A 26,461-nucleotide genomic window follows, 5' to 3' on the forward strand; every position below is an offset into this window, starting at 1 on the left:
AATTATTACAACACTGTCAGTGATGTTTTGTTAATACATTTTAATGTAAATACACTGTTACTGCTTTAAATGGTTGAATACTTTGAACCTGGAACATGTTTTTATGTCTGCTTTAAAGAAAATTTCAGTTTTAAATTACCTTTCAAACCAGTAGAAGGTATAAATACTGTATATACATTCTCACTCATTATCCCCCCTCCCACACCCGGGTATTCACATTGAGTAGCACACTTTACTTTACAAGTAGCTCCATTTGATTACTTGAAGATATTGGATATTAGAATCAAATGGTTACAAGATCTATGAATGTTTCTGTATTTAGCATTTGGAGATATATGAAGATGTCCACTGTGTATGTAACATTTATCAAATTTGTTACTGCCTTCTTGCTGTAATTTTGAGAGTTAATATTGTGTATGATACATGGAAACCACATGGCCTCTTGTGTTTTGCAGGAAGGACAGAACCCAGGTCCCCCACCATTGATACCAGGACTGGGGCAGCAGGGAGGACAAGGCCGTCTCGCCCCTCACAACCAAGGACCTGGTCCTAATAAAGGTAACTAAACATCTTAAGTAACCCTCCAAAGAGAGTCACATCTAGTGAGGTGCCTCTAGATGTATGAGGCCCTAACACAGCATGTGGGATAGATACACATGGGGATTATGCTCAGGACTGGCAAGAATATGGTGGAAAACCTCCCAACAAATTACTTAGTGTTTCAATGTATGTTTTCATAGAATTGTAAAAACCAAAAAGTTCCCTAGACTGTTTTTAGAAAACATTACAGAAATCTGCTGTGTCTTTCACTTCAGGTGACAACCGTGGCCCACCAAACCATCACATGGGCCCTCTCTCAGAAAGAAGGCATGACCAAAACAGTGGTGGTCCAGATCATGGTCCTGAGAGAGGGCCATTCCGAGGTGGCCAGGAGTGGGGTGATGGTAGGGACAACAGGGGCCTGCCTGATAGACGAGGACCTCACCCAGATTTTCATGATGATTTTGATCGACCAGATGATTTTCATCCAGACAAGCGATTTGGCCACCGGTTGCGTGAATTTGAGGGGCGAGGTGGCCCACTGCTACAAGATGAGAAATGGAGACGAGGTGGCCCAGGGCCCCCCTTTCCCCCTGATCACAGGGACTTTGAGGGAGGGGGCCCAAATCGTGGCCCTCCTGGGCCTTGGGAAGGACGGAGACCCTCTGATGAGAGATATCCACGAGAACCTGAGGATGCAAGATTCCGGGGAAGACGGGATGAAAGGTAAGAACAAGTTCATTCGGTGCTTTTGGGTAAAGGTAACTGGAGGGGATCTTCCTGCCTGGTTTCCTTTTCATAAGGAGTCTATCTATTTCAGATTTATAAACTGGAAACCAATAAGGAAATGAAAACTCTAATGTACCTGAGTATAGAGTCCATAAAATCATTCAGTAATAGAAGAGAACTTGAAAAAGGTCATTGCACACAACAGCTTCAGTGCCTGTATACAGTAAGTAAAGAGAAGGGAGGAAATCTGTAGAGAAGATCGGGTGATGCAGGCCGAAGATTTGAGATCATATTGACAAGAGTGAACAGGAAACTGGAAAGTCAGAGATTTCCATATTAAAGCGACAAACTTTTGAACACTAGATATGGAGATTGATACTTTGCCTCCAATCACAAACTACAGCATGAGTACAGAGTATATCTGAGTGAGATGTAATATACAGTTAGGGAGCAGGAACAGTGAGCCTACTATCAAGTACAAGGGGCATGGATACGCCCTCTGTTGGACTATCAAGACTATTTTCTCATGTTTTTGCTCTTAGAAGTCTTATTTCGCTTTCTGACATATTTCTTTCTCACTACCAGTTGAAAAACACAAACAGAAATAATCTAGTTTCCTAGCAATAGTCATCTCATCACTCACCAAGTTGCCCTGAGTAAACCTCAAAGGGAAAAGTTTTGCTTCTAGTTAATCACTAAATATGGAGTAACTCCTTAAACGTCTGTGAAGTTCACTGACATTGAAGTTACTCCACATTTACATTAGTGTAATTGAGAGCAGAATTTGGCTTCCAGGATTTAAACCTCTCATTAACCTACTGCATATGTATATATACACATATATATATTTGTAAAAACTTATTGTTTTCTTCACATAATGTACAATCCTCTCTTTTAGTTGGCTTTTTAAATAATTTTCTTAGATTCCTTTTACTTTACATCTATACATCTCTCCCTTTAGCTACTTGCTACCTAACTTGTAAGATGTACCTTCCTATTGTGTGAGGAGTATGAAAAGAAATGAACAATAATTAAACAAAGGTAACCTCTGAACACCTTTAAAGATAAATTAGAGTAACTAAAAACAGAGAACTCCAGAGCTGAATGGTCTAAATCACAGAATTCTGAAAGAGGCAGCAGACTAAATTAAACTATAGTTGTAGCTGGGGTTTTTTAACCCTTTGTTGGAAGTAAGGTCGGGGAACTGGGAAGAAGCTAATGTGTCATTCTGATTTTAAAAAGGCCTCAAGAGAAGAGTCCAGGAAACTGCAGACCTGTAAGTTTGACCTTTGAAGTGGGAAAGGTTCTATTGTCACAGTACCAGGGATCAAAATAAGAGAGCAGTTTTACAGATAGATTGGTTAGAGACAATCATCATAGAACTGTAAGAAGTATTATGATTAGCAAACTTAAATTATTTGAGCAAGTGAAGGGATGAAATAGACATTAAATACTGGAGATTTTATGGGGTGATCCCAAGAATTCCAAACCACTCATTCCACTTAGTTTTGAGTTTAAACACCATAATTGGTTTGATTATGTATGAGTGGTATGTATGTGTTTCTCTCTCTCTCTCTCTCTCTCTCTCTCTCTCTCTCTCTGATTTTCTGTCCTTTCATCCTTGTCCTGTTCCTACTCCACTTGTGCACATCAACATGATGCTTCTGCTGCAGAGACTTGCCTATTTTTTTCCTGTTATTTTGCACAGTGTGTAGTTCTGTAAATTAAGTTCCTGTGTCTCATGAAAGAAGATTTGAGACTTGTCAAACAGAAACTGAGCCTTACACCAGTCAGGGTTTCATATGTGACTGTGATTTGAAAAAGGGTGTTTATGAGCCCAAATTAAGGGCTATGACTGTGTCCAGCATAGTGATGATAGAACTCCAAACTGAATTCTTTGGCCATTAAATTGCTTGAAAAACAGGAAGTAAGGCATTGATCCTGGTTGTCATAGGACCTTGTCTTGTGATCACAGGAACTCACAAGCTAAACAGCTTCAGACAACCTAGTCAGTATTTAAATGGGAGACCCTCTAAAGAACACTTAGGATTGGTCTACATTAGAGAACTGTGCTGTTCCAAGGTTAAATAGTATTGCTAAATGTTATGGAACCATTTGTTCCTGAAACTGTTCAGTTTGTCTGCCCTAATAATCTAAATTACTGTAAAATAGTTCATTGTCCATGCGCAGCACTCCCTTCAACCACTGCTGTACCTATCCAGGCACAGCTTCCTCATCTCTGTATTGTGTTTGTCTTTTCCTGCAGGTGGAGATCTATTGTGTTAATTTAAAAAAAATGTATCACCAAGTTCAAAAATATTGTATTGTGTTATGACTACTGTTACAAATATTTAAATTTGTAATTATAAGGTTACTGTTGTTAAAATCCTAAATAAAAGTATTTAAAGCTTTGCTTGTAATAGGATGCACTGTGTCTTTAATGAGATGGGGGAAGGGGATGTTGCACAAAGCCAAGACAGTCTGAGTACCACCTCTGCTGCAGTTTGGCTGGTATGGAATTGGGATGGGGTGGAAGGGTGTGAACCAGTGGACAGAGACAATGCTCTGAGTTGTCAGAGCAGTCACAGTAGGGTGGCCAGGAGTATTGTGGAACTGCAGTGTGAGCACTAATTGAACCTAGAGTAGCTGCACCACCTAAACTTTTCATTTATGCTGGTACAGAAGCTATTCTAAGCTGGTGTGCACTGAAACAGTTACAACAAACTGAGCTGGTGCACTCTGTTGGAATTGTACTTAGACGTGCGAAACATTACAAACACCTTTGTGCAAGGACACAGTGTTTTACATACATTCCAGGAGTTGTAAATACCAAAATTTCCACTCCATGCGTCTGATGAAGTGGGCTGTAGCCCACGAAAACTTATGCTCAAATAAATTTGTTAGTCTCTAAGGTGCCACAAGTACTCCTCATTGTTTTTGCAAAATTATCTAGTGTCTAGATAAGACTCTCTAGATTCCACAAGAAGTGGTGCAGTAGGAGACACTCTTCTCTCTGAAGAAATTTTGAATTAATATCTCAGCATGGTGATTGTGCTTCTTTAAGATAAGATGTAAACCAAAGTCCTGATCACATCAGGTCATTAAAGATCCCCTGGTACGTCTTACAAGGAAGTGTTACTTCACTGCCCTGACCAAAATGATTTTGGATAACTATATTCTGCCAGGCTAAATCCCCCAGTATTTCAACTGAATAAACTGTTCTTCATGTTGCAGTATATTGCTATGCACTGTTAAACAGTTGCCATCACCACAGAGGTGGCTGCACTCCAGAATCAGTTGCTAAATTTGTAAATCTTACAGAGACCCTTTGGGATAAAAGGTGCTGTATAAATTTAAGATAATTTTATGCCAGCCGAAGAAACCAAATTGAGTAAAATTCAGGAATTAAAATTCTTCTGTCTAGCCATGGAATGACTCTCTCTTGTTACTTGTATTTTTACTTGTGGTTTCATTACTAAGGAAATGGCTTTTTAAAAAAATACAAGTGCCAGCACATCACATTTTTAGGAATTTCACTTATCCCAGATAGAAAAAAAAAGGGGGGGGGGGCCCTGAACTTGAAACACTCCTTACCCACACCCACCATCCCTCCCTAACCTTTCATTTTTCATTAAATGGACAATGTCTACCTGAAGTCTAGTCCAGTGTTTTTCTCTCCCTTGTTCCTATGTGAAAGTCTGAACAAACAACAGGAGGAAATTGAAGAGGGGAAACAATGAAAATGAATAAGCACAAAGTAAACAAGAAGTTTTTTTTTCCCAACTAATCTCTTCCAGTGCTAATAATTATAGGTGTTGTAACAATAGTAGGTAAACATTTCAGACACAAGTTTAATTATTAAATTGAAAATGACCCTTTAGTTCATTAGTGATTAAATTCTGCATAAAAACCACGTTTGTACCGTGTTCTTTCTTGCAGCTTTAGAAGAGGAGCACCCTCAAGACATGAGGGGCGGGGACCCAGGGGAAGGGATAGTTTTCCTGGTCCGGAAGACTTTGGGCCAGAAGATAATTTTAACTCGTCAGATGAGAACTCAAGAGGAAGAGATCATGGTGGTCGGGGGCGAGGTCGAGGTACTCCAAGAGGTAAGTGAACATTCTTCCAAACTGAAACCCATGTGAAAGTCAGTGATGATAGCGCAGAAGTTGTTAATATAGTTAATGAGTACAGTGTCTCATGTCCTATGTTTCTTACTTTGCAGGAGGCCGAAAGGGTCTACTTCCCACTCCAGATGAGTTTCCCCGCTTTGAAGGAGGGCGGAAACCAGAATCCTGGGATGGAAACAGAGAACCAGGTGAAAACTGGGGTATTACCATTGTGATTGTCTAGTCTGACCTCCTGTATAACACAGGCTGTAGAACTATCTTTAATTAATTTGTTTGAACTGGAAAAATATCCAATCATCATTTCCAGTGATGGAAATCTTTAGACACTGTCTTTAGAAAATGGCTGGTAACTACTCTTATGTAGCTGTTACTTAAAGCAGGAATTTACAGAACAGTTCTATCATCTCTCATTCTGCTGATCATTCTCCTTCAGTCCTTCCCCATTAGCAACACGATGCTACTTTTTCTGTTTTCCAAAGTTATTCAACATGTAATGGACTCTATATGCAGCTGTCCCATCAAAGACTGAACTTGGCCTCCCTCTGTCCCTTGAGTTCTGAGTTTAGTTTGAAGTACATAAGAACATCATAATGGCCATACTGGGTCAGACCAAAGGTCCATCCAGCCCCGTATCCTGTCTACCGACAGTGGCCAATGCCAGGTGCCCCAGAGGGAGTGAACCTAACAGGTAATGATCAAGTGATCTCTCCCCTGTCATCCATCTCCACCCTCTGACAAACAGAAGCTAGGGACACCATTCCTTACCCATCCTGGCTAATACCCATTAATGGACTTTTAATCCCCATGAATTTATCCAGTTCTCTTTTAAACCCTATGATAGTCCTAGCCTTCACAACCTCCTCAGGCAAGGAGTTCCACAGGTTGACTGTGCGCTGAGTGAAGAAGAACTTCCTTTTATTTGTTTTAAACCTGCTACCCATTAATTTCATTTGGTGGCCCCTAGTTCTTACATTATGGGAACAAGTAAATAACTTTTCCTTACTCACTTTCTCCACACCACTCATGATTTTATATACCTCTATCATATCCCCCCTCTTAGTCTCCTCTTTTCCAAGCTGAAAAGTCCTAGCCTCTTTAATCTTTCCTCATATGGGACCCGTTCCAAACCCCTAATCATTTTAGTTGCCCTTTTCTGAACCTTTTCTAATGCCAGTATGTCTTTTTTGAGATGAGGGGACCACATCTGTACACAGTATTCAAGATGTGGGCATACCATGGATTTATATAAGGGCAATAAGATATTCTCCGTCTTATTCTCTATCCCTTTTTTAATGATTCCTAACATCCCATTTGCTTTTTTGACTGCTGCTGCACACTGCGTGGACATCTTCACAGAACTATCCATGGTGACTCCAAGATCTTTCTCCTGATTAGTTGCAGCTAAATTGACAGGTTTCAGATTGAGTTTGTGTGTGTGGTTTTTGGAGGGGGGTGAGGGGGTGAGAGAACCTGGATTTGTGCAGGAAATGGCCCACCTTGATTATCATACACATTGTGAAGAGAGTGGTCACTTTGGATGGGCTATTACCAGCAGGAGAGTGAGTTTGTGGGGGGGGCGGAGGGTGAGAAAACCTGGATTTGTGCTGGAAATGGCCCAACTTAATGATCACTTTAGATAAGCTGTTACCAGCAGGAGAGTGAGTTTGTGTGTGTATAGGGGTGGGGGGGTGAGAACCTGGATTTGTGCTGGAAATGGCCCACCTTGATTATCATGCACATTGTAGGGAGAGTGGTCACTTTTGATAAGCTATTACCAGCAGGAGAGTGAGTTTGTGTGTGTGGTTTTTGGAGGGGGGTGAGGGAGTGAGAGAACCTGGATTTGTGCTGGAAATGACCCACCTTGATTATCATACACATTGTGAAGAGAGTGGTCACTTTGGATGGGCTATTACCAGCAGGAGAGTGAGTTGGGGGGGGGGGGGGGGCGGAGGGTGAGAAAACCTGGATTTGTGCTGGAAATGGCCCAACTTGATGATCACTTTAGATAAGCTATTACCAGCAGGACAGTGTGGTGGGAGGGGGTATTGTTTCATGGTCTCTGTGTGTATATAATGTCTACTGCGGTTTCCACGGTATGCATCCGATGAAGTGAGCTGTAGCTCACGAAAGCTCATGCTCAAATAAATTGGTTAGTCTCTAAGGTGCCACAAGTACTCCTTTTCTTGTAGCTAAATTAGCTCCCATCATACTGTATATATAGTTGGGGTTATTTTTCCCAATGTGCATTACTTTACATTTATCCACATTAAATTTCATTTGCCATTTTGTTGCCCAATCACTTAGTTTTATGAGATCTTTTTGAAGTTCTTCACAGTCTGCTTTGGTCTTAACTATTTTGAGCAGTTTAGTATCGTCTGCAAACTTTGCCACCTCACTGTTTACCCCTTTCTCCAGATCATTTATGAATAAGTTGAATAGGATTGGTCCTAGGACTGACCCTTGGGGAACACCACTAGTTACCCCTCTCCGTTCCGAAAATTTACCATTTATTCCTATCCTTTGTTCCCTGTCTTTTAACCAGTTCTCAATCCATGAAAGGATCTTCCCTCTTATCCCATGACAACTTAATTTACATAAGAACCTTTGGTGAGGGTGTCAAAGGCTTTCTGGAAATCCAAGTACACTGTGTCCACTGGATCCCCCTTGTCCACATGTTTGTTGACCCCCTCAAAGAACTCTATTAGATTAGTAAGACATGATCTCCCTTTACAGAAACCATGTTGACTTTTGCACAACAATTTATGCTCTTCTTTGTGTCTGACAGTAAAGAATAAAATTGTTTCAACTAATTTGCCCGGTACTGACGTTAGACTTACCAGTCTGTAATTGCCAGGATCACCTCTAGAGCCCTTCTTAAATATTGGTGTTACATTAACTATCTTCCAGTCATTACAATAGAGCCCATTCCATATTGCCTGTCACAATCATCCTTTTAGACCTCATTCAGTTATAGAATGGCTGGTGCATTTGTCTTTTTGTCAGATCATATGTTTTGGGCATGTATTAATACTAGGATAATCTTTTTCTGAAGCTGGATCACTGGGGGTACCTTCCCTATCCACTGGATAATGTTTATCAGCTGCAATGATGGTAGACAGTTTATTGGCTTCAGAATTGGTGGTAGTGTTGATTAAACAAAAAAATATGAATGGGGATTCACGATGAGGTTGAAACTTGCAACTGGAACTTCATAGAAAACTAATGGAAAAATCATGATACAAATCTCAAGTGAAGGAAAAGTTGCACACCTGGATTTCAGTGCTCAAATCCTAAAAAAAGAAGTGCCAGAACACATGATTTTGACAAGCCACAACATCACATGCTTTAGCGGTTATTTTCCAATATTTTTAGCATGAATAATTATTGGTTTACTTTACAACTATCTGAAGTACCAGAACATCATTCCAGCTCCCTAAAAAAGTGCCAGAATGGCATTCTGGAGCGTTCTGTCCTGACTTGAGCAGTGCTTGATTTTTGCCTCTTTAAAATTTGAGGATGTTTTCTTTTGAAAGGAATATTTTTAAGCCTGTCCACTGCCTCTTCTGCCTTAGGCCTTATCTACACTGGCACTTTACAGCGCTGCAACTTTCTCGCTCAGGGGTGTGAAAAAACATCCCCCTGAGCGCTGCAAGTTTCAGCGCTGTAAGGTGCCAGTGTAGACAATGCACCAGCGCTGGGAGCCATGCTCCCAGCACGGGTACCTAACTCCCCTCGTGAAGGTGGGTTTTTTTAAAGCGCTGGGAGCGCTTTCTCCTAGCACTGTGCCACAACTACACAGCAGTGCTTTAACGTTGGGAGCGAAGATATGCCCTTAGAATCTTCCTTTTCAACCTGATTCCCTCATTTGTTTAAATTCAGTTTATGTGCTCACTTCACATCACATGTTTCCTACCACCTGGTCTTTCTGCCACAAATATGAAATTGCAACTAGTCTGGTGTTCTATGACAGCACACGTTTATCTTTCCTTCTACTCATACATTCATTCATCTATAAAGATGCAGTTATTTGTCTGTTAATTATATATTTTTTTCTTGGGGTATCTTTAGAAATATTGAACAGAGGTATATATGTGCACCTTAAAGAGCAGATACTCTGAAAAGTTAAGAACTGGTTCATGTGTTTTCTGAACAAGGGCAGTAAGAGAGATTCCTTGCCATGTGTGAAATTGCTAAAGAATGTAGAAAGCATATACATTTATTTTGGTCTCTTTTTACACAGAGGAAGAATGTTAGATTCCTTGTGCCCATCAGCTGCATGTTACTCATGACTTTGTCTTTTCTCCTCCTGGTCAGGTTCCCGTCAGGATCACCCTCCTCATGATGGACAGTCTCCCGCCAGCCGAGAGCGTTCTTCCTCACTTCAGGGTATGGACATGGCCTCACTGCCACCACGCAAACGTCCCTGGCACGATGGACCAGGGACATCTGATCACAGAGAAATGGAAGCTCCAGGTGCACCTCCAGAGGAGAGAGGCAAAGGTAAGGGATAACTAACTGGTACTGAGAACTTCACATAGCTTTATACTATTTTCACAGAGTGCACTTCTGCAGAATTCCTCATGCAGGCCAAGGTGCTAAAGCAGAACTAAGGTTTAGTTTGATAAAGAAAATTTGAGTAATGCCTTTTCAAATGCAGGCCCTGCTGCCATTAGTCTTGTGGTGGGCAGGTCATTTGAAGATGAATTTATCTAACACTGTTGTAAATGCTTTGAGACAGGAATCATGTTTTCCTGTTTTGTACAGAACCAACCATGCTGTGCCTCTCAAAAGTTTTTGTTAAAGTGGAATAAAAATATTTAGTTATGCCTTAGCTAAGGGGATAGGTGGGCAAAGCATTTTTTCCTCAAATTACTACCCCTGCTGTTTTGGGAAAGAGTCCTGTTTTTCTCTTGCCTTTGGTGTCATATCTAAAGTGAGCTGTGAGGAACAGACAGTCCTCTTTCCTGGGAACAGGAGAAGATGCAGGTCATGCTTACGTCCCACAGTAGACTATAGTATCTCTCAACTGCACCCTCTCAGAACTGGCTAAAGAAGGATAAACCTCTTTCAGGGACACTACTCTAATTCCCTTCATTACCATCCCGAATGGTTGAACAGATGCTGTTACTGGGTTTAGGCAACACCCTATTTAGAATGAGAAGTGTGCAAAACCGGGTCAAAATAGGACTGCTGCCAAGTGAGAGAATCTGGATTTGAATACTTTTATTCAGGGTCTCTCAAGTGTTTATGAGCCTGTGCACTCCATTTCCCAGTGTTCTCTTATTTAACAAGGTCCTTGCTGATCAATGAGGTATGGCAGTACTTTAGCTCCAGAGGAATTGCCTTGTTAGCTGCCCCTCTCAAGGACTGTCATATTGATATGAAATCTGTATGTGGTAGGAAAAATTATGTGCTGAGGGAAGAGATGTAAAATTGGAGACCAGTATGTCAAATTTCACATTCTGTATAATCTGAGGGATTGTATCATAGGGGAATTGAGCCCAAACACTTGTCTAAGCCTGGGGCAACCCTCAAAAGCCTGAGAGGGATGGGTAAACGATAAAATCTAAAACTAAATGTTCTCCCATTTTAGGACGAGGAAGCTCAGGACCTTCACAGAGAGTGCCAAAGTCTGGGAGGTCTAGCTCTTTGGAGGGAGACCATCATGATGGATTCCACAGAGATGAAGGTTTTGGAGGCCCTGCAGGAGGCAGTAACCCTTCCAGAGGAGGGAGGAGTGGAAGTAATTGGGGAAGAGGAAGTAACATGAACTCTGGCCAGTCAAGGCGAGGAGCATCCAGGGGTGGTGGAAGGGGCCGATAAAAGAGGCTATGATTGGATGATTCCCACTCCTTATTGGACAGTATTTAAATAGACACCTATTGTGGACTCAAGAGAAAGTACTGCTGCAACTCCGCAAATCTGGACTCTTAACTGGGATAACTGAATGTGCATTAGTTCCTAACAAGGATCTTCTCCTAAGATCAAGCGACTGCTGCTAGCAGCAACATGGTAGCTGGCTTTCTATTTCATCCTCTCCACCTCTTTCTCCTCACCTTTTACCTGCATTGTTTTGTAAAGATAAAAGCTGGAATTTTTTTTAGTGTTGTGAGACATGGAGCACCTCCACAGATTTCAGTTCACATCCAGATGGAAACTTGTTTCTATATGTACAGTTTGTCAGAAAAAAAGTTGTTTTTGTATGAATACAGAATGTAATTTGCGCAAAAATTAACAAAAAAAATCAGTGCAGTGTGTGATTCTTTATCTTTACTCTCAACGAAACTACAAAACCCCCCATCTTCCATAGAATGTCCATGTGTCAAGTACATGGCACCATAGGACTAGCTCTAGAAGTCTCTACAGTTCAGTTCCTAATGCCTTAATACAATCAGTTTGGGGTTTATCATGTTTTGAGAATTTTTATTTTTACACCTTTAGCAACATTCATGTGCTATTAAATAATGTTATCTGTTGTGATGAAGTTGAGTCCAGTGCATACATACATACACACACAAAAAACCCCAAACCACACCAATGCTCCCTCTCCTACCTTCCTTAAAGGACATATGTGGAATGCTGTGAAAAGCTTCTTTTGAACTATAGATCATATGAGCAAGAGTCCTAATACAGTTTGCACATTCAGTCTTCATCTGCTCCTGCTAACCCTCATTGATTCAAGCCTTGCAAAGGGATCTGTCCTTTGTTCTCCATGGCATTAATTTTATACCATAAGCGATAGAAATTCAGCAGCTTGATTAACAGGGATGTATTTAATTTTTTACAGAACTGTAGTACACAACACGCTGCAGAGAAATGAGGAATGGCCACTAAACTACAAGCTGGTGCATTCTGAACATTTATAAAGGGCAAACCATTGAGCCACCCTGATTTTAAAGAATTTTTTTTTTTAGTATTCTCCACAGGATTTTGTTTAGTGCCACTGCAACATTACAATTAATTGTTTATTCCATTGAATTATTTGCATTTCATAATAAAGTTGTTTACAAATTATGGTGTTTCAGTTATCACCATAACATATGAGATTATCTGGCTTCATCCACCAGGATGTCTGTCTAAAGTATTTCTAAGATAGCTACCTAAGTAAACCCTAAACCTCATTTAAGAAATTAGTATTACCTAGAGCTAGCCTCTTCCTGGGATCAAGCTTCCCACCCATAGCATTAAGAAACAAGATCAAGTGTGGGAGGTGGTTGATAGTGCAAATATGAAAAAGATGATCAAAATACCATTAGTAATTTTTTTTTACAAGCCTCTTCATCAACAGTTCCATCTAGGGTAAATAGTACATTAAGGAAAAGCAAGTGTAGCGTGGAAGGAGCTTGTTTAAGGAATCTTAAGGAAAGAGTAAATTGATCCTTGCTATGTGAGTGTGGGCTGTGGCAGCCACTCCTTCACCCACTCATTTTGCCAAGCCATCTACCATGGTCTAATTGGGTTATGTATAAGAAAGGTTTGAGATATTTGTAGGAACTCTATTTAAACAGACCAAAGCATGGATAATGGAGAATTGCTATGATCTTCACATTCCTGCTCTCAGCAGCTGTAGTCTTCAGATATATGCTTCTATTGTACAGAATGGTTTGGACTGAGTCACATGGTAGTGAATAGGAACACTGCCTAATTGTTTTATTGCAAATACAGTGACATAAGAAATGCTCCAGAATGTTTAAAGTAGTAAGCTTATAAAGTTTATTATACTATGGCCGAAGAGAGAAGTGGCCCTAAGGAAATGACATGCACAGAACAGTTTAGCAGACTCTTCTGAGACACACTTGATACAGGCTAGTGGCTTCTTGCTTGAAAGAAAAGGTTAAATTTTTATATGGGGACTTCTGATGAAGGTTCTTGCTTATCTGTGTAAATTAATTTCTGTAGCTCAAAGCAGATCCTAGTTGTGTTAGGATGTAATAATGCGGAAGATAAATACTGGAATTCAAACAGCTAGAAGAAAAGAGAAACTCAGGGCGTGGCTACACTTGCGAGTTAGAGCGCATAAAATTAGCCCTGGGTGCACTAGCTCACTACCTGTCCACATTACCCAGGCACGTAGAGCTCTCCGACTCCCCGGCTAGAGTGCTCCTGGTACTCCACCTCAGCGTGTGGAATAAGTTTTGTGTGCCCCCGCTGGAGCGCTGTGGTGCCAGGGTGGACGCCCTGGGTCTGTTAGTGTGCTCTGATCGGCCTCCAGAAGTGTCCCACAGTGCCTGTTCTAGCCGCTCTGGTCATCACTTTGAACTCTACTGCCCTGCCCTCAGGTGACCAACCATCAGACCCACCCTTAAAATTTTCTGGGAATTTTGAAAATCCCCTTCCTGTTTGGTCAGCCAGGCATGGAGTGCTCTCAGCAAATCTTCCAGGTGACCATGTCTCCACATGCCAGGCAATCCCCAGTATGAAGCAGTGGCAAGGTGCTGGACCTCATCAGTGTTTGGGGGGAGGAAGCTGTCCAGTCCCAGCTGCACACCAGGTGTAGGAATTACAATACCTTTGGGCAGATATCAAGGGACATGATGGAAAGGGGCCATGACCTGGATGCACTGCAGTGCAGGATTAAAGTGAAGGAGCTGCTGAATGCCTACCACAAAGCCCAGGAGGCAGCCATTCCTGTGCTGCCCCTGCTGGACACGATACTTGGGGGCGACCCCACCTCCATTCCGAGGACCACCATGGACACTTCAGAGCCCAGGCAGCAGGAGGAGAAGCAAAGTGGGAGCAAGGGTACTGAGGCCGAGGAAGACACCCTGGAATCCCTAGATGCATGCAGCCAGTAGCTGTTCTCAAGCCAGGAGGAAGGTAGCCAGTTGCGGCAGCCAGTGCTTGGGGAAGGACAAACACCAGAGGAGGTTCCCGGTAAGCAGCTTTTATTTTGGGAAGAAGTTATTCGGTGTGGGCTCTTGGGGCATGGAGGGTTAGGGCAGCATGCATGCCTAGATGCAGAATAGGGTGTTGATGTGCGCTCTCACATTGTGGTAATCGGCCCTAGTGATCTCTTCAAAGGTCTCATCCAGAACTTAGACAATGCGCTTGCGCTGGTTTCTCGGGAGAGCCACTGTGGTCCTTAGCCTTACTGGGACAACTTGACTGTGCCACTGTGACGTGAGGGGCAGGGAGACCATTGCTGCACACAGGGAAGCGGCATATGGGCCAGGGTGGAAGCTGCATTGCAGTAGAAGACCCTTCCTTGCTTCCCAGGTCACCCTCAGCAGCAAGATATCTTCCAGGACGAACTCCTGTGGAAAATGTGGGGACAGCGTTTAGTATAGGGGTCCCCTGCTGCTGTTGGCTCTCCCCAAGACACAGAAACACAGAAGACAGTACAGCCGTGAAACAATCAGTCACGCCTGACCCTGTGCTTACTCACCATTTCGGGGCTCCCGTGGGTTATGTGCGTTCGCTTTGGGACGGGCAAATTATGCTATTGTGTAGACTGTACTTGTCCTTAAATATGGGGGAATCATTGCTCTGCCTGGTGTGAACAATGCTGCCTCTGTTAAGTGTTGCATTTTGCCTTTACAGATGCAACCTTGAGATCTCAGCCGTCTGTGTTATCACCGACCGAAAGACTCCAAAGAATCAGAAAGAGGCCACATAGAAGCAAGGAAGACATATTGCATGAAGTAATGCAGCATTCAAATAATGAAAATCAAACAGTGCAAGAGCGGCGGGACAGTGAAAGAAGGGTCCACCAGCAGAATGAAGAGCGCCGGCACAAAAACGCAGTGCTCCGACAGCAAAGCACAGATCGGCTGATAAGCATAATGGAGCGCCAAGCGGACTCTATCCAGGCGCTCATAGCCATGCAGGCAGAGCACTACCATTCCCCCCTGCCCCTGTAGCCCTTTTCCCAAAACTCTTTCCCTTGTGCCCCATGTCACCTCCAACCCACTTTCCCCAACATCCGGGTTATCATCACCACCAGCTGTCTCCAACACCTGTAGCTTCACCACCCAGCCCTGAAAACTACGACCCTTACCCACTGCACTCAACCCCCATCACCATGCAGTATAGCCATCCTGAAGTGCAGCACTCATTGCACGGCCCTCCAGACAGGGAGGCCGAGGATGATAACAGGACATAGGCAAATCTGTGATTGTACCGTTCCCCACCCCATCCCCTTGCCCTTTCTGTTTCCCAAGCAGTTGTTTCTTTTCAATAAACGGATTTTTTGGCTTTGAAAACATTCTTTATTATTGCATAAAGTAAAAGATACTTTAGCCCAGGAAAGAAACAGGCACTGCAAGTCAGCATAGCAACCAGAGATTCCTACTAACCTTGGAACCCCTGCACTTTACTCCCATTCAGGGCACCAGCCATTACTGGTTGCTTTCAGCCTCAAATTGCTCCCTCAAGGCATACCTATTCCTTGCAGTCCCATGCTGGGCCCCTGTAATAGCCCTGCTCTCTGGCTGTTCAAATTCAGCCTCCAGGTGGTGTTGACCCTCAGAGTTCCACGTCTGCGTGAATTGTTCACCCTTCCCTTCACAAATGTTATGGAGGGTACAGCACGCTGATATAACTGCAGGGATGCTGTCATCGGCCAGGTCCAGCTTCCCATACAGAGAGCGCCAGCAACCCTTTAAATGGCCAAAAGCACACTCCAGTGTCATTCTGCACCAGCTCAGCCTGTTGTTGAACCACTCCTTGCGGCTGTCAAGGCTCCCTCTGTAGGGTTTCATGATCCCCAGCATTAAAGGGTAAACGGTGTCTCCAAGGATCACAATGGGCATTTTGATGTCCCCTATGGTGATCTTCTGATCTGGGAAAAAAGACCCGGCTTGCAGCTTCCTGAACGGTTCAGTGTTCTGAAAGATGCGTGCATCATGCACCTTTCTGGGCCAGCCTGCGTTAATGTCAATGAAACGCCCACAGTGATCCACAAGCGCCTGAAGAACCATAGAGAAATACCCCTTCCAAATAACATACTTGGAGGCTAGGTGGGCTGGTGCCGCAATTGGAATATGAATGCCATCTATCGCCCCTCCGCAGTTAGGGAAACCCATTTGTGCAAAGCCAGCCACAATGTCATGAACACTATCCAGAGTTATGGGTTTTCTGAGCAGGATGCAATTAACGGCCCCACAAACTTGCATCAACATGATTCCAGTGCGTGACTTTCCCATTCTAAACTGCTTAGTGACTGACTAATAGCTGCCTGGAGTTGCCAGCGTCCAGACTGCAATAGCCACCCACTTCTCCACCGTCAGGGCAGCTCTCAATCTCGTGTCCTGGCGCCACAGGGTGGGAGCAAGTTCATCACACAGTCCTATGAAAGTGGCTTTTCTCATCCAAAAGTTCTGCAGCCACTGCTCGTCATCCCAGACTTGGATGACGATGTGATCCCACCACTCCGTGCTTGTTTTGTGAGCCCAAAAGCAGCGTTCCACAGATGGTGAGCATGTCCGTGAATGCCACAAGGAAACTAGTGTCATGTGTGTTACTTGAGTCAGTATCATCTGAGCCCTCACTGTCACTTTGGATCATAAGGAATAACTTGACTGCCAAACGTGACGTGCTGGCAAGACTCATCAGCATACTCCTCAGCAGTTCGGGCTCCATTCCCACAGACTGAAAGGGAAGACAGAGGACCCAGTACAAAAAATGTTGAAAGATGGCACCAAATGTGGACAAAAGTACAGGGATTACTGGGATGCAAACCGATGCATTACGGGGTGTTGGGAGAGGACCCAGAATGCCCTGTACCCCCTTCCCACAAGCCCCAGCACCAGAATGGGAAGAGGTGCGCTGTGGGATAGCTGCCCATGATGCACTTCTCCCAATGCCGCTGCAAATGTGGCCACACCAGTGCGCTTGCAGCTGTCAGTGTGGACAGACTGAAGCGCTCTCCGAAGCCAGGTTTAACTCAAAGCGCTCTACATCTGCAAGTATAGCCATGCCCTCAGAAGCCCCTCTATCATTAGTTAAGGTCTGGAAAGCTCACTCCATACACCTGAGCCCAACAATGGGAAAACACATAAGAAATGTTAAAAAATTCAAGCCTTCTTTATATAATTAAGAGGACCAAAACCTATATTCTAAAGTAAAACTTTGAGCTCCCTTAAGACAAGCCATGTTGATATGATCACAATTGGTACACAAACTCTTGTTAACTTTAGGGTAATATCTTTAAATCCATAATGCAGAAGAGCCACAAGAGCTCTGCTGCTTTTGAGGGGAAGAAAATGTCCAAGAGGCAGAACTAGGCCAACCATAGCTAGTTATAGAACTATGCTCTGCTGTGACCCTGTAGCCTTGGAAGATTAGTGGTTGGAGATTCTTGTGGCCAGCCTTTGGTAGTGGGAGGATTCTGTCATCTTCTATATAAGACCCTTTAACAGAGCTGTATGAGAGATTTACTAAGTTTTTGCCCTAAATGTTTTAGCCTACTTTTTAAAAAATTTAATCTCATCCAAGAACTTTAACCTAGGTTTAGTTTAGAAGCAGTCTCACACCGATCTGATATTACACTGACCTAAATCCAAATATTGCTGTGAAAGTAAACAGGAAGACAGATTCAGTGCTGTTTAAAAAAAAAAAAACTAGACCTGCTTATGTCTAGATTAACACTTTTGGTATAAAAATGTATTTTATTAAAATTATAAATATTGTACAAAATTTGCTAAATTAAGCATTCATTTACTTTAGTTCTGTGCAAATATTAAATAGATTAAGATAATCTCTTCCTAAGTAGCATCCAATAATACTGAAGCATGTTTTCTGCAATATGCCCAGCCTCTACTAGCCAATCTATTTCTCAAGGTCAGGCTACAAACATCACTGCTAAATAAGCACTAACTGCCCAACTCCTAGAACCAAGGGGCTAGGGAGTTTGCTTGAGCAAGGACTTCAGGAACTGACCCTGCAGCTCTGGAGGCAAAAGCTAGTGTAGCACCATTCTGCAAAGAACTAAAATGATCTCTATGATTTGACTGAAATTTCTTATGATATGCTTTCACTCTTTTCATGATTCCCTACATAAGAGGTATACCCTTGCTTGTCAAAGGATATGACTGTGATCCACAACCTCTATAAATGCTACTTATTAAAGGATGTTGTTTTCAATATTTTGAAGGTTACCAGTTGATTTTTTTTTTTAAAAGACAGTTAAATAGAATGGGTATCTCAACATTCACTGGACTATCATAAGCCAGTCCAAGATTATTGCAATTACATTTGATCACTACATTTTGACTCTATCAGATTACAATTGGAAAGATGTCACAAAACAACATTTGTGGTAATATACCTACAGCTTCTGATTTTAGGTTTTAACTAATAAAACCCCTGCTACAAAAAAAAGGTCAGTATTTATCCAATCAATACAGGATATGGTTAACTTGTGTTCAAGGGCTAGTCAACACAGCAGTAATGCGGACTACAGGTGTGTGATTTCTAAAGTACATATGCTGTGTATTATAGCAGGGTCTGTGAGATCTGTTAGGTACATAAAAGGTTCCTTAGTGCACTCTGAGTAGTGCTATCTGAAGTAGTATTACATTAAAACACAATAGGGAAAAATAAAGAGATTACTCATTACAGTATATACACAAAAAAAGTCCAACTCCCACCCCCACCCCAAATTATTGGACATCTACATAGAATTCAAATTGCTAAAAACATCCGTAAATAAGCTCCGAAAACAGGAGCTCTATAGATACACCCATCTATACACAACAGATGTTTTTAGGAGGCACCTGGCATCAGTACATCCCAAGCTGGAGTGAATCCTGCAAGGCTCTGGAGTATAACAAAAGCATTATACTATGGGTAGAGTTTAGTATAGACAATATGCTTGGCTCTGTATTCTTACAGGCCACTTCAAAGTGTGAATATCAGCCCTGTGGTCCTACACTTTATGTAGGAATCTGATCATCCTATCACCCATAACAGGACACAGACTCCAGGATACTGCTACAAAGTTCATTTTGCACTGATAAGGCAAAGCCTATACTGAGATAGGACTGGGAATGATGGCACAAAAAAATGTTACACGTGAATACAGTAAAAGAACAAAACAGAAACAACAACAACAACATATAGTCACAGTTGCAGCTTTAGGATTTTAGTTGCACTGTTCATAGGTAGGGAGAAAAATTGTTCCACAGCTCCATTAACACTGGTCCTTGGAGAAGCAAAAATCTTCCCTCCTTTGGTCGGTTTCTTGTCTGTTGTCCACATTAACTGTCAAGTTCGAGTCGTTTTTCCTGAACTTTCCTAAGTAGCTTCTGCGCCTTACAGCCAAGTGTCTTTGTACAGGTCCGCGTCCTCAGGAGGCGCATGCACAGAGCGCAGCTCCCAGGTACCTCCTCCCTCACCACAGCGCACCGGTTGTGCAGGAAAAACTTGCCTTCGGGGGGAAAAACCGCCCCGGCTTGGTCGCTCAGTAACCCCCTGCCCCCCCCCGAGCAACAGGACACCCACGCCCCGCTAGGGACTCGGAGCCGCATGTCCCTCGGAGGCAGCCGTGCGAGCCGGGGCCGCGCTGCTGCTGGCCCAAGGCCCTGTATTCAGAGAGGCCGTTGCCCAGCCAGAGAGCCGCGTCTGCCCTGCTGGGCAGCCGAGACGGGCGACCGGCCCCATGGGACAGCAGCGAAGATCCAGCCCGGGGATGGGGCGGGGTCCGCAGCGCTCACCCCGCATCGGGGTCTGCTCGGCGCACGCCGCCCCGCGCCCTCACACGGGCAGGCTTTTGGAGACGCGGCGGCGCACGAAGCCGCCCAGGAGGCCGCCGAGGTAGCGCAGGCCGGCGGGGCCCCCGGGCAGCAGGGCGAGCAGGCAGCCGGCGATGGCGGCGAGTTGGGCGGCGGCCCCGAGCGCGGTGAGCAGGGTGCTGCGCAGGCCGAGCGCGGCGTAGAGGGTGCCGGCCAGGGCGCCGAGGTAGAGCACGGAGCCGCGGCTGGGCTCCCTCAGGAGGCGGCTCGGCCCCCGCAGGAAGCCGGCGGCGCCCAGAGCGAAGGCCGAGCCCAGCGACCAGAGCAGCGCGAACTTGCGGGCGCGGAGCAGCAGCAGCGGCGCGTAGAGCGCGGCCAGGCCGAAGCAGAGCGCGGCCAGCAACAGGCACAGGCCGCTCCCCACCAGCCGCTGCCAGCGCGAGAGCCCCGGCAGCCAGGGGTCCGGCTCGGCCGCCCAGGGCCACGAGCCGGCAGCCGGCGAGGAGGAGGAGCGGCCTGCGAAGAAGGGGCTCAGCCGGCCCAGCCACGTCCCCCCTCCGGCGTCAGCTGCATCCGGCGTCGGCCGCGAGGCGCTCGGGACTGCTGGGCCGGGGCCGGCCTTCGACTGAGCGAGGTACTCCTGCAACTGCCGGTTCAGCTCCGCCATCTCGGAGGGGGAGGGTAGCAACAGGCGGGGAAAGACCCGGATCTGAACGGCAGCGCCAATGGGACCCGTCGCTCTTCGCTGCCCTCAAGGAAGCGCAGCCACATCCGGGTTACTGAGCGTCTCCACAGAGCTCGACCGGCGGGGAGATTACGTTGTCACGTGAGACGACCAGTCACGTGACTTTTCCGAGCGTCACGAAAGGGCGTAGAACTAGGGGAGGGCCATAGTTCTCAGAGCTGAGTCCTGCGGCCCCCACCCCCCCCCCCTTTCCCCCACACCTGAATCAATGTGTCTGCTACAAGCTTTAAGAAGGTTGTAGAAATTGAGCTGGTTCAACAGCTCAGGGATCAGGGGCTGCCACTGGGACAGCTGAGATGTCCATTAGCCACGTGAAAAAGGCAGAATGAAGGGGGATTTTAATTATGACCTGCAAAGTTTTATATTAAGTTTGTCTTCTTTTCAATATATTTTGGATTGATCAAGGAGGCCTGTAAGAGTTTTTGTTTTCTTTTAATATTATTTATGCTTGTGTTGTGTTTGGTATGTCTGCTCTTAAGGGATTTTGCTGTAAGGTTTCTTGGGAATCTCAGGGATGTTTATTGTGAGCTCTAACAACTTAACTGAAGGGATGATGTATTGAACCTTTAATGAAGTTATCCTTTTCCTCAAATGTTCATTAGGTCTTGGACTTAAAGAAGTGTTAGCAAAGAAGACAAAAAGAGACTTAAACCATCTGAAAATCTCTTCCCTGCTCAAGTAATCAAATTTCAGTCACTTGTTATGATATCTTAATTTTAGGGCTGTCAATTAATTGCAGTTAACTCACATGATTAACTCAAAAATTAATCATGATTAATTGCACTTATAACAATAGAATACTAATCAAAATTTAATAAATATTTTTGGATGGTTTTTCTACATTTTCAATATTGATTTCAATTACAACACAGAATACAAGTGCACAGTGCTTACTTTATATTTATTGGTGATTGCAAATATTTGCATTATAAAAGCAAAAAAAAAAAAATTTCAGTTCACCTAATACAAATACTGTAGTGCAATCTCTTTATCGTGAAAGTTTAACTTACAAATTTAGAATTATGTACAAACAAACTGCATTTACAAATAAAACAATGTAAAACTTTAGAGTCTACAGGTCCACTCAGTCCTACTTCTTCGTCATCCACTCACTCAGACAAACAAGTTTGTTTACATTGATGGGAGATACTGCTGCCTGCTTCTTATTTACAGTGTCACCTCAAAGTAAGAAGAGGCGTTCGCATGGCACTTTTGTAGCCAGTATTGCAAGATATTTACATGACAGATATGCTAAACATGTGGGGGGGGGGGGCGGAGGGTGAGAAAACCTGGATTTGTGCTGGAAATGGCCCACCTTGATTATCATACACATTTTAAAGAGAGTGGTCACTTTGGATAGGCTATTACCAGCAGGAGAGTGAGTTTGTGGGGGCGGAGGGTGAGAAAACCTGGATTTGTGCTGGAAATGGCCCAACTTGATGATCACTTTAGATAAGCTATTACCAGCAGGAGAGTGGGGTGGGAGGAGGTATTGTTTCATGGTCTCTGTGTATATATAATGTCTTCTGCAGTTTCCACAGTATGCATCCGATGAAGTGAGCTGTAGCTCACGAAAGCTCATGCTCAAATAAATTGGTTAGTCTCTAAGGTGCCACAAGTACTCCTTTTCTTTTTATTAATGAAAATCTTATTCATCATGTAAAAAAGTTCTGCCAGTTCCAAAGGATCAGACACATTACCTACCGGGTTTGCATTTCAAAGTTCTAGTCTATCTAGCATTGAATGACCCTAATTACCATTTCTAACATGACTCTACAGGTTGGCTCTGGGTTAATTAGCCTGCAAGCTTCTTAACCTTTTCTGGCCATACATTACACTACGTACCAGATTCGTTGCAATTATATTACAGTGGTAGCAACAATGGTTGGCATAATTATATTTTAATCAGACAACATCACAGGCCCCATCTGTATAATGGGGTAATCCATATCTCACAGGGAAATTGTGAGGCTAAAACATTAAATATTGCACAATATTCAGACACTATGGTAACGGGCCATATAAGTACGTAAAATAGATAGGTTGAATGTGTAAGGGCTTTTCTATACACAGACTTACACTTGTTTAGTTAAATTGGTTCTATTAAACCAGTGTGAACATTCTTATTTCAGTCGGAGTGGCATATTGCAGTTAATAATGAAACCTACTTAAAACTATTCTGAATCAACTTAAAGCTAAACAGAAGTAAGGAAGTTCTGACACATTTTGCACCCATATAATTAATCAGGTGAAACAATCAAAGCCTAGTTTAACCAGTGGAAGTCTAGGTTTTTGCCAAATGATTGGAACAAGACAGGTCTACATAACATGAAATTCAGCAAGCATAGAGTTGCCATCACCTGCCTGAAATTTTTCAGAAAAATCCTATTTTGATGTCTGTGTCAAATCCTGCCTAATTAGCTTGCAGGGAATTAGTAAAAAATAGAAATTGGATTTGGACAGGAACTCCTCCCCCTGGCCAGATCATTGTGATATTGCATTACCACATCGTGATACAACATGGTGCAATACATTTCTATCTCACTAAGCAAAGCTCAAACATTAGTACAAGAGAATAAGGGTAGTTTGATCTGTCTTAAGTGATAACACCTATTTGGTAGCTTGACAGACTGAGACACAATCTAATCATCATGCAAAAGAGTCTTCTGTAAGTGTTTTCCTCCGTCCTCAGTAGCAGCATGCTATGAATCTGAGGGCATGTTTATGCTACAAAATTATGTTGACCTAAGTTAGGTTGGCACACAGCTGCCGCAGTACTTAAATCGCTTTTGTGTGTCCACTCCTTGTATCGGGGGTGGGAGGGAGAGGGGTGCAGCCTCACCAGGAGCAGTTGTACCGATTGTACTGCCAGTAAGAGGCATTGTGGGATGGCTTCTAAGAGCCAGTAACAGTCAGTGTAAGCAATGCACTGTCTGTACTGACACTGCATCAACCTAACTACATTGATTTTGACTTTATGCCTCTCGTGGAGGTGGAGTTATTAAGTCAACGTAGTGAGGCAATTACATCAGCAGGAGCGAAATTTTAGTGTAGACACGTAGTTAGGTTGACACGAGACAGCTTAGGTCTTATGCACAGCGTTTAGATTGATATAGTAAGATCTATGCAGTGTCAGTGTAGACATTCTGTTACTTACATCATCTGTTAGTGGCCTCTAGAAAGTGTCCCAAACTGTCCCATCTTGACCTCTCTGGTCACCATTTTGATCTCCGCTGCCCAGCGGCCAGGTACCCAGGAAGCCAAGCCTCCCCTTTAAAGCCCCACAACATTTTGAAATTGCATTTCCTGTTTGCCAGGCTTGGAGAGCTCATCTAACGACTCTAGAGCATGCCTAGCAACTGCCAAGCTGACCACGCCGGCTCCATGTTGTAGACGCGCTCCTGCCTGGAGTACACAGGAGGAGTTGGATCTTCTGGGTTTGTGTGGAGAAGAGGCTGTGCAGGCACAGCTCTGATCCAGCCGTAGAAACGTTGACATCTACAAGCAGATCGCTTAGGGAATGGAGGAGAAGGGCTACAAAAGGGACCAACACCAGTGCTGTGTGAAAGCCAAGGAGCTGCAGCAGAGGTACCAGAAGGCAAGGGAGGCTAACAATCACTCTGTTGTGGAGACTCAGACCTGCTGCTTTTACAGAGAACTGCATGCCATCCTCGGATGAGACCCCACCACCACTCCCAAGAGTCCCGTGGATACTTTGGAGGTGCCCAAGTCACAGGCCTCTGCCGTGAACAGTGAGGAGGGGGAAGAGGGGGCGAAGTATGGGGAATAGGTCACCAGGGGATCCAGGGTTCAGTGAGCCAGGACCTGTTTTTGAGTTCTGGGGAGTCCAGACAATCCAGCATAGACGAGCATTATGCAGGGGAAGGAACCTGTAGTAAATGTGCAGTTTGCTTTGAAATTGCAGGGGTGGAACCCCCAAAGTAGCAGGACACATCTGTTGATTTACTCTTTTTTACTTATGCTAGAAGAGGTGAAATAACCAAGAGAGGCAGAGTTGCTGTCTGCTTCTCATTCACCTGTTCAGCTAGGCAGAGTGGGCCCTGTGGAACAGTTTGTGTATGTGCACTGGGATGTCCCATGAATCCTCCATAGAGATCTCGAGGAAACTTTCATGGAAGTAGCCTGCAATCATCTGTCGAAGGTTTCTGTGGAGGGCTGCCTTATTTCTTCCACTGTGGTATGATATTTTCCTGCTCCATCCAGAAATTATTTCAACACGCACCATTGCAGCACACAGGCTAGCAGCATATGGCCCCAGTCGGCAGCTGGAGCTGTTTCCTTTCAGCCTCCATTACCTTTAGGAGTGAGATATCAGCTAAAATCACCAGTGCCTGTAGAAAATGGTGCCAGTATTCAGTTCAGTTGCCCTGTCTGCATATACTCATGCCTGTGAGGTATCCCCCTTATTTCCCCAACACCCCAGCCACCAAGGGCCATGGTCACCATGGCTGCACTATCACCATGCTCAATGAATCCCAAGGAGAAGTGAGAATGTAGTGCTTACAACTTGTGTGGATAAAGGGAGTAAAGGGTAGGCTCAGTGGCAGATTTAGAGTTAGTGGGGCCCTGTGCTCAGATTTATTTTTGGGGCCCCTCCTTGGGACCCAGCCAAGAAAAAGAACATTTTCTCTTATCTCCCCCACCCGTTTTTCATTCTTTTGTTCTTCATCCTCCTCCTATAAGTAATAGAAAGTAAATGAAAATAAAGTGAGATACGTTGGTTGTTTTTGTAGTCTAACTTATTTTTCCACAGACCACTTGAAAATCACTTGAGGGTCTCGGCGGACCACTTAATGATCTTTCCAAATATTGTTTGTACCTTTAGCTAACTATTGTAAAGTGCTTTGGATAAGAGCGCTTTATTAAAAAAAAAATGTAAAAAAAATTGGGGTGCGGGGTCTGGCCAGGACTTAGGGTGCGGGAGGGGGCTCAGGGATGAGGGTGCAGGCTATGGGAGGAAGTTAGGGTGCAGGACCAGGCTGGGGGTTGGGGTGCAGGGTCTGGCCAGGTGTTAAGGTGCGGGAGGGGGCTCAGGGCTGGGGCAGGGGGTTGGGGTGTGGAGTGCTCACCTGGGGCAGCTCCCGTTTGGTGTGAAGAGTGCAGGTGGGGAACCGGGGGCGGGGCAAGAGTCAGGGAGGGTAGGGGGCTGGGGAGGGTGAGAGGGGGTGCAGGAGTCAGGGCTGGGGGTGTGTGAGGGGGCTGCAGGAGGCAGGGGGCTGGGGGTGTGTGAGGGGGCTGCAGGAGGTAGAGAGGGCAGGGGGCTGTGTGTGTGGGAGGGGGTGCAGGAGTTAGGGCTGGGGGTGTGTGAAGGGGCACAGGAGTCAGGGCTGGGGTGTGTATGATGGGGTGCAGGAGTCAGGGCTGGGGTGTGTATGATGGGGTGCAGGAGTCAGGGCTGGGGGTGTGTGAGGGGGCTGCAGGAGTCAGGGAGGGCAGGGGGCTGTGTGTGTGTGAGGGGGTGCAGGAGTCAGAGCTGGGGATGCAGGGTCTGGGAGGCAGTTAGGGTGCAGGAGCGGGCTGGGGGTTGGGGTGCAGGGTCTGGCTAGGAGTTAGAATGCAGGAGGGGGCTCAGGGTTGGGGTGTGGAGCGCTTATCTGAGGCAGCTCCCATTTGGTGTAAGGGGTGCA

At 44.5% G+C, this 26,461-nt stretch overlaps 2 protein-coding genes across 5 annotated transcripts in view; one reads left to right on the forward strand and one right to left on the reverse strand.

Annotated features, from left to right (window-relative positions):
- WDR33 (WD repeat domain 33) overlaps positions 1-12,410 on the forward strand; it is a 98,623-nt gene extending 86,213 nt beyond the window's left edge. The window contains exons 17-22 of one of the 4 annotated variants that reach the window (XM_048865114.2): positions 456-558; positions 816-1,266; positions 5,209-5,375; positions 5,492-5,584; positions 9,711-9,896; positions 10,990-12,410. In XM_048865114.2, the coding sequence (XP_048721071.1) occupies positions 456-558; positions 816-1,266; positions 5,209-5,375; positions 5,492-5,584; positions 9,711-9,896; positions 10,990-11,219 (1,230 nt within the window). In that variant the 3' untranslated portion in view covers positions 11,220-12,410. Of the gene's footprint in view, positions 1-455; positions 559-815; positions 1,267-1,360; positions 3,690-5,208; positions 5,376-5,491; positions 5,585-9,710; positions 9,897-10,989 lie in introns of those variants that run through there. The other 3 variants (XM_075132256.1, XM_048865116.2, XM_048865117.2) reach the window with 3 other exon arrangements.
- A 4,986-nt stretch (positions 12,411-17,396) lies between these two features.
- Positions 17,397-20,862, reverse strand: SFT2D3 (SFT2 domain containing 3). The gene has a single exon (XM_048865122.2). It carries the CDS (start codon positions 20,733-20,735, stop codon positions 20,091-20,093), a length of 645 nt encoding a protein of 214 aa, XP_048721079.1. The 5' UTR covers positions 20,736-20,862; the 3' UTR covers positions 17,397-20,090.
- Positions 20,863-26,461: the final 5,599 nt, after the last annotated feature.

This window comes from Caretta caretta, chromosome 9 (genome assembly GCF_965140235.1).
Source record: "Caretta caretta isolate rCarCar2 chromosome 9, rCarCar1.hap1, whole genome shotgun sequence".
Taxonomy (NCBI): Eukaryota; Metazoa; Chordata; order Testudines; family Cheloniidae; genus Caretta; species Caretta caretta.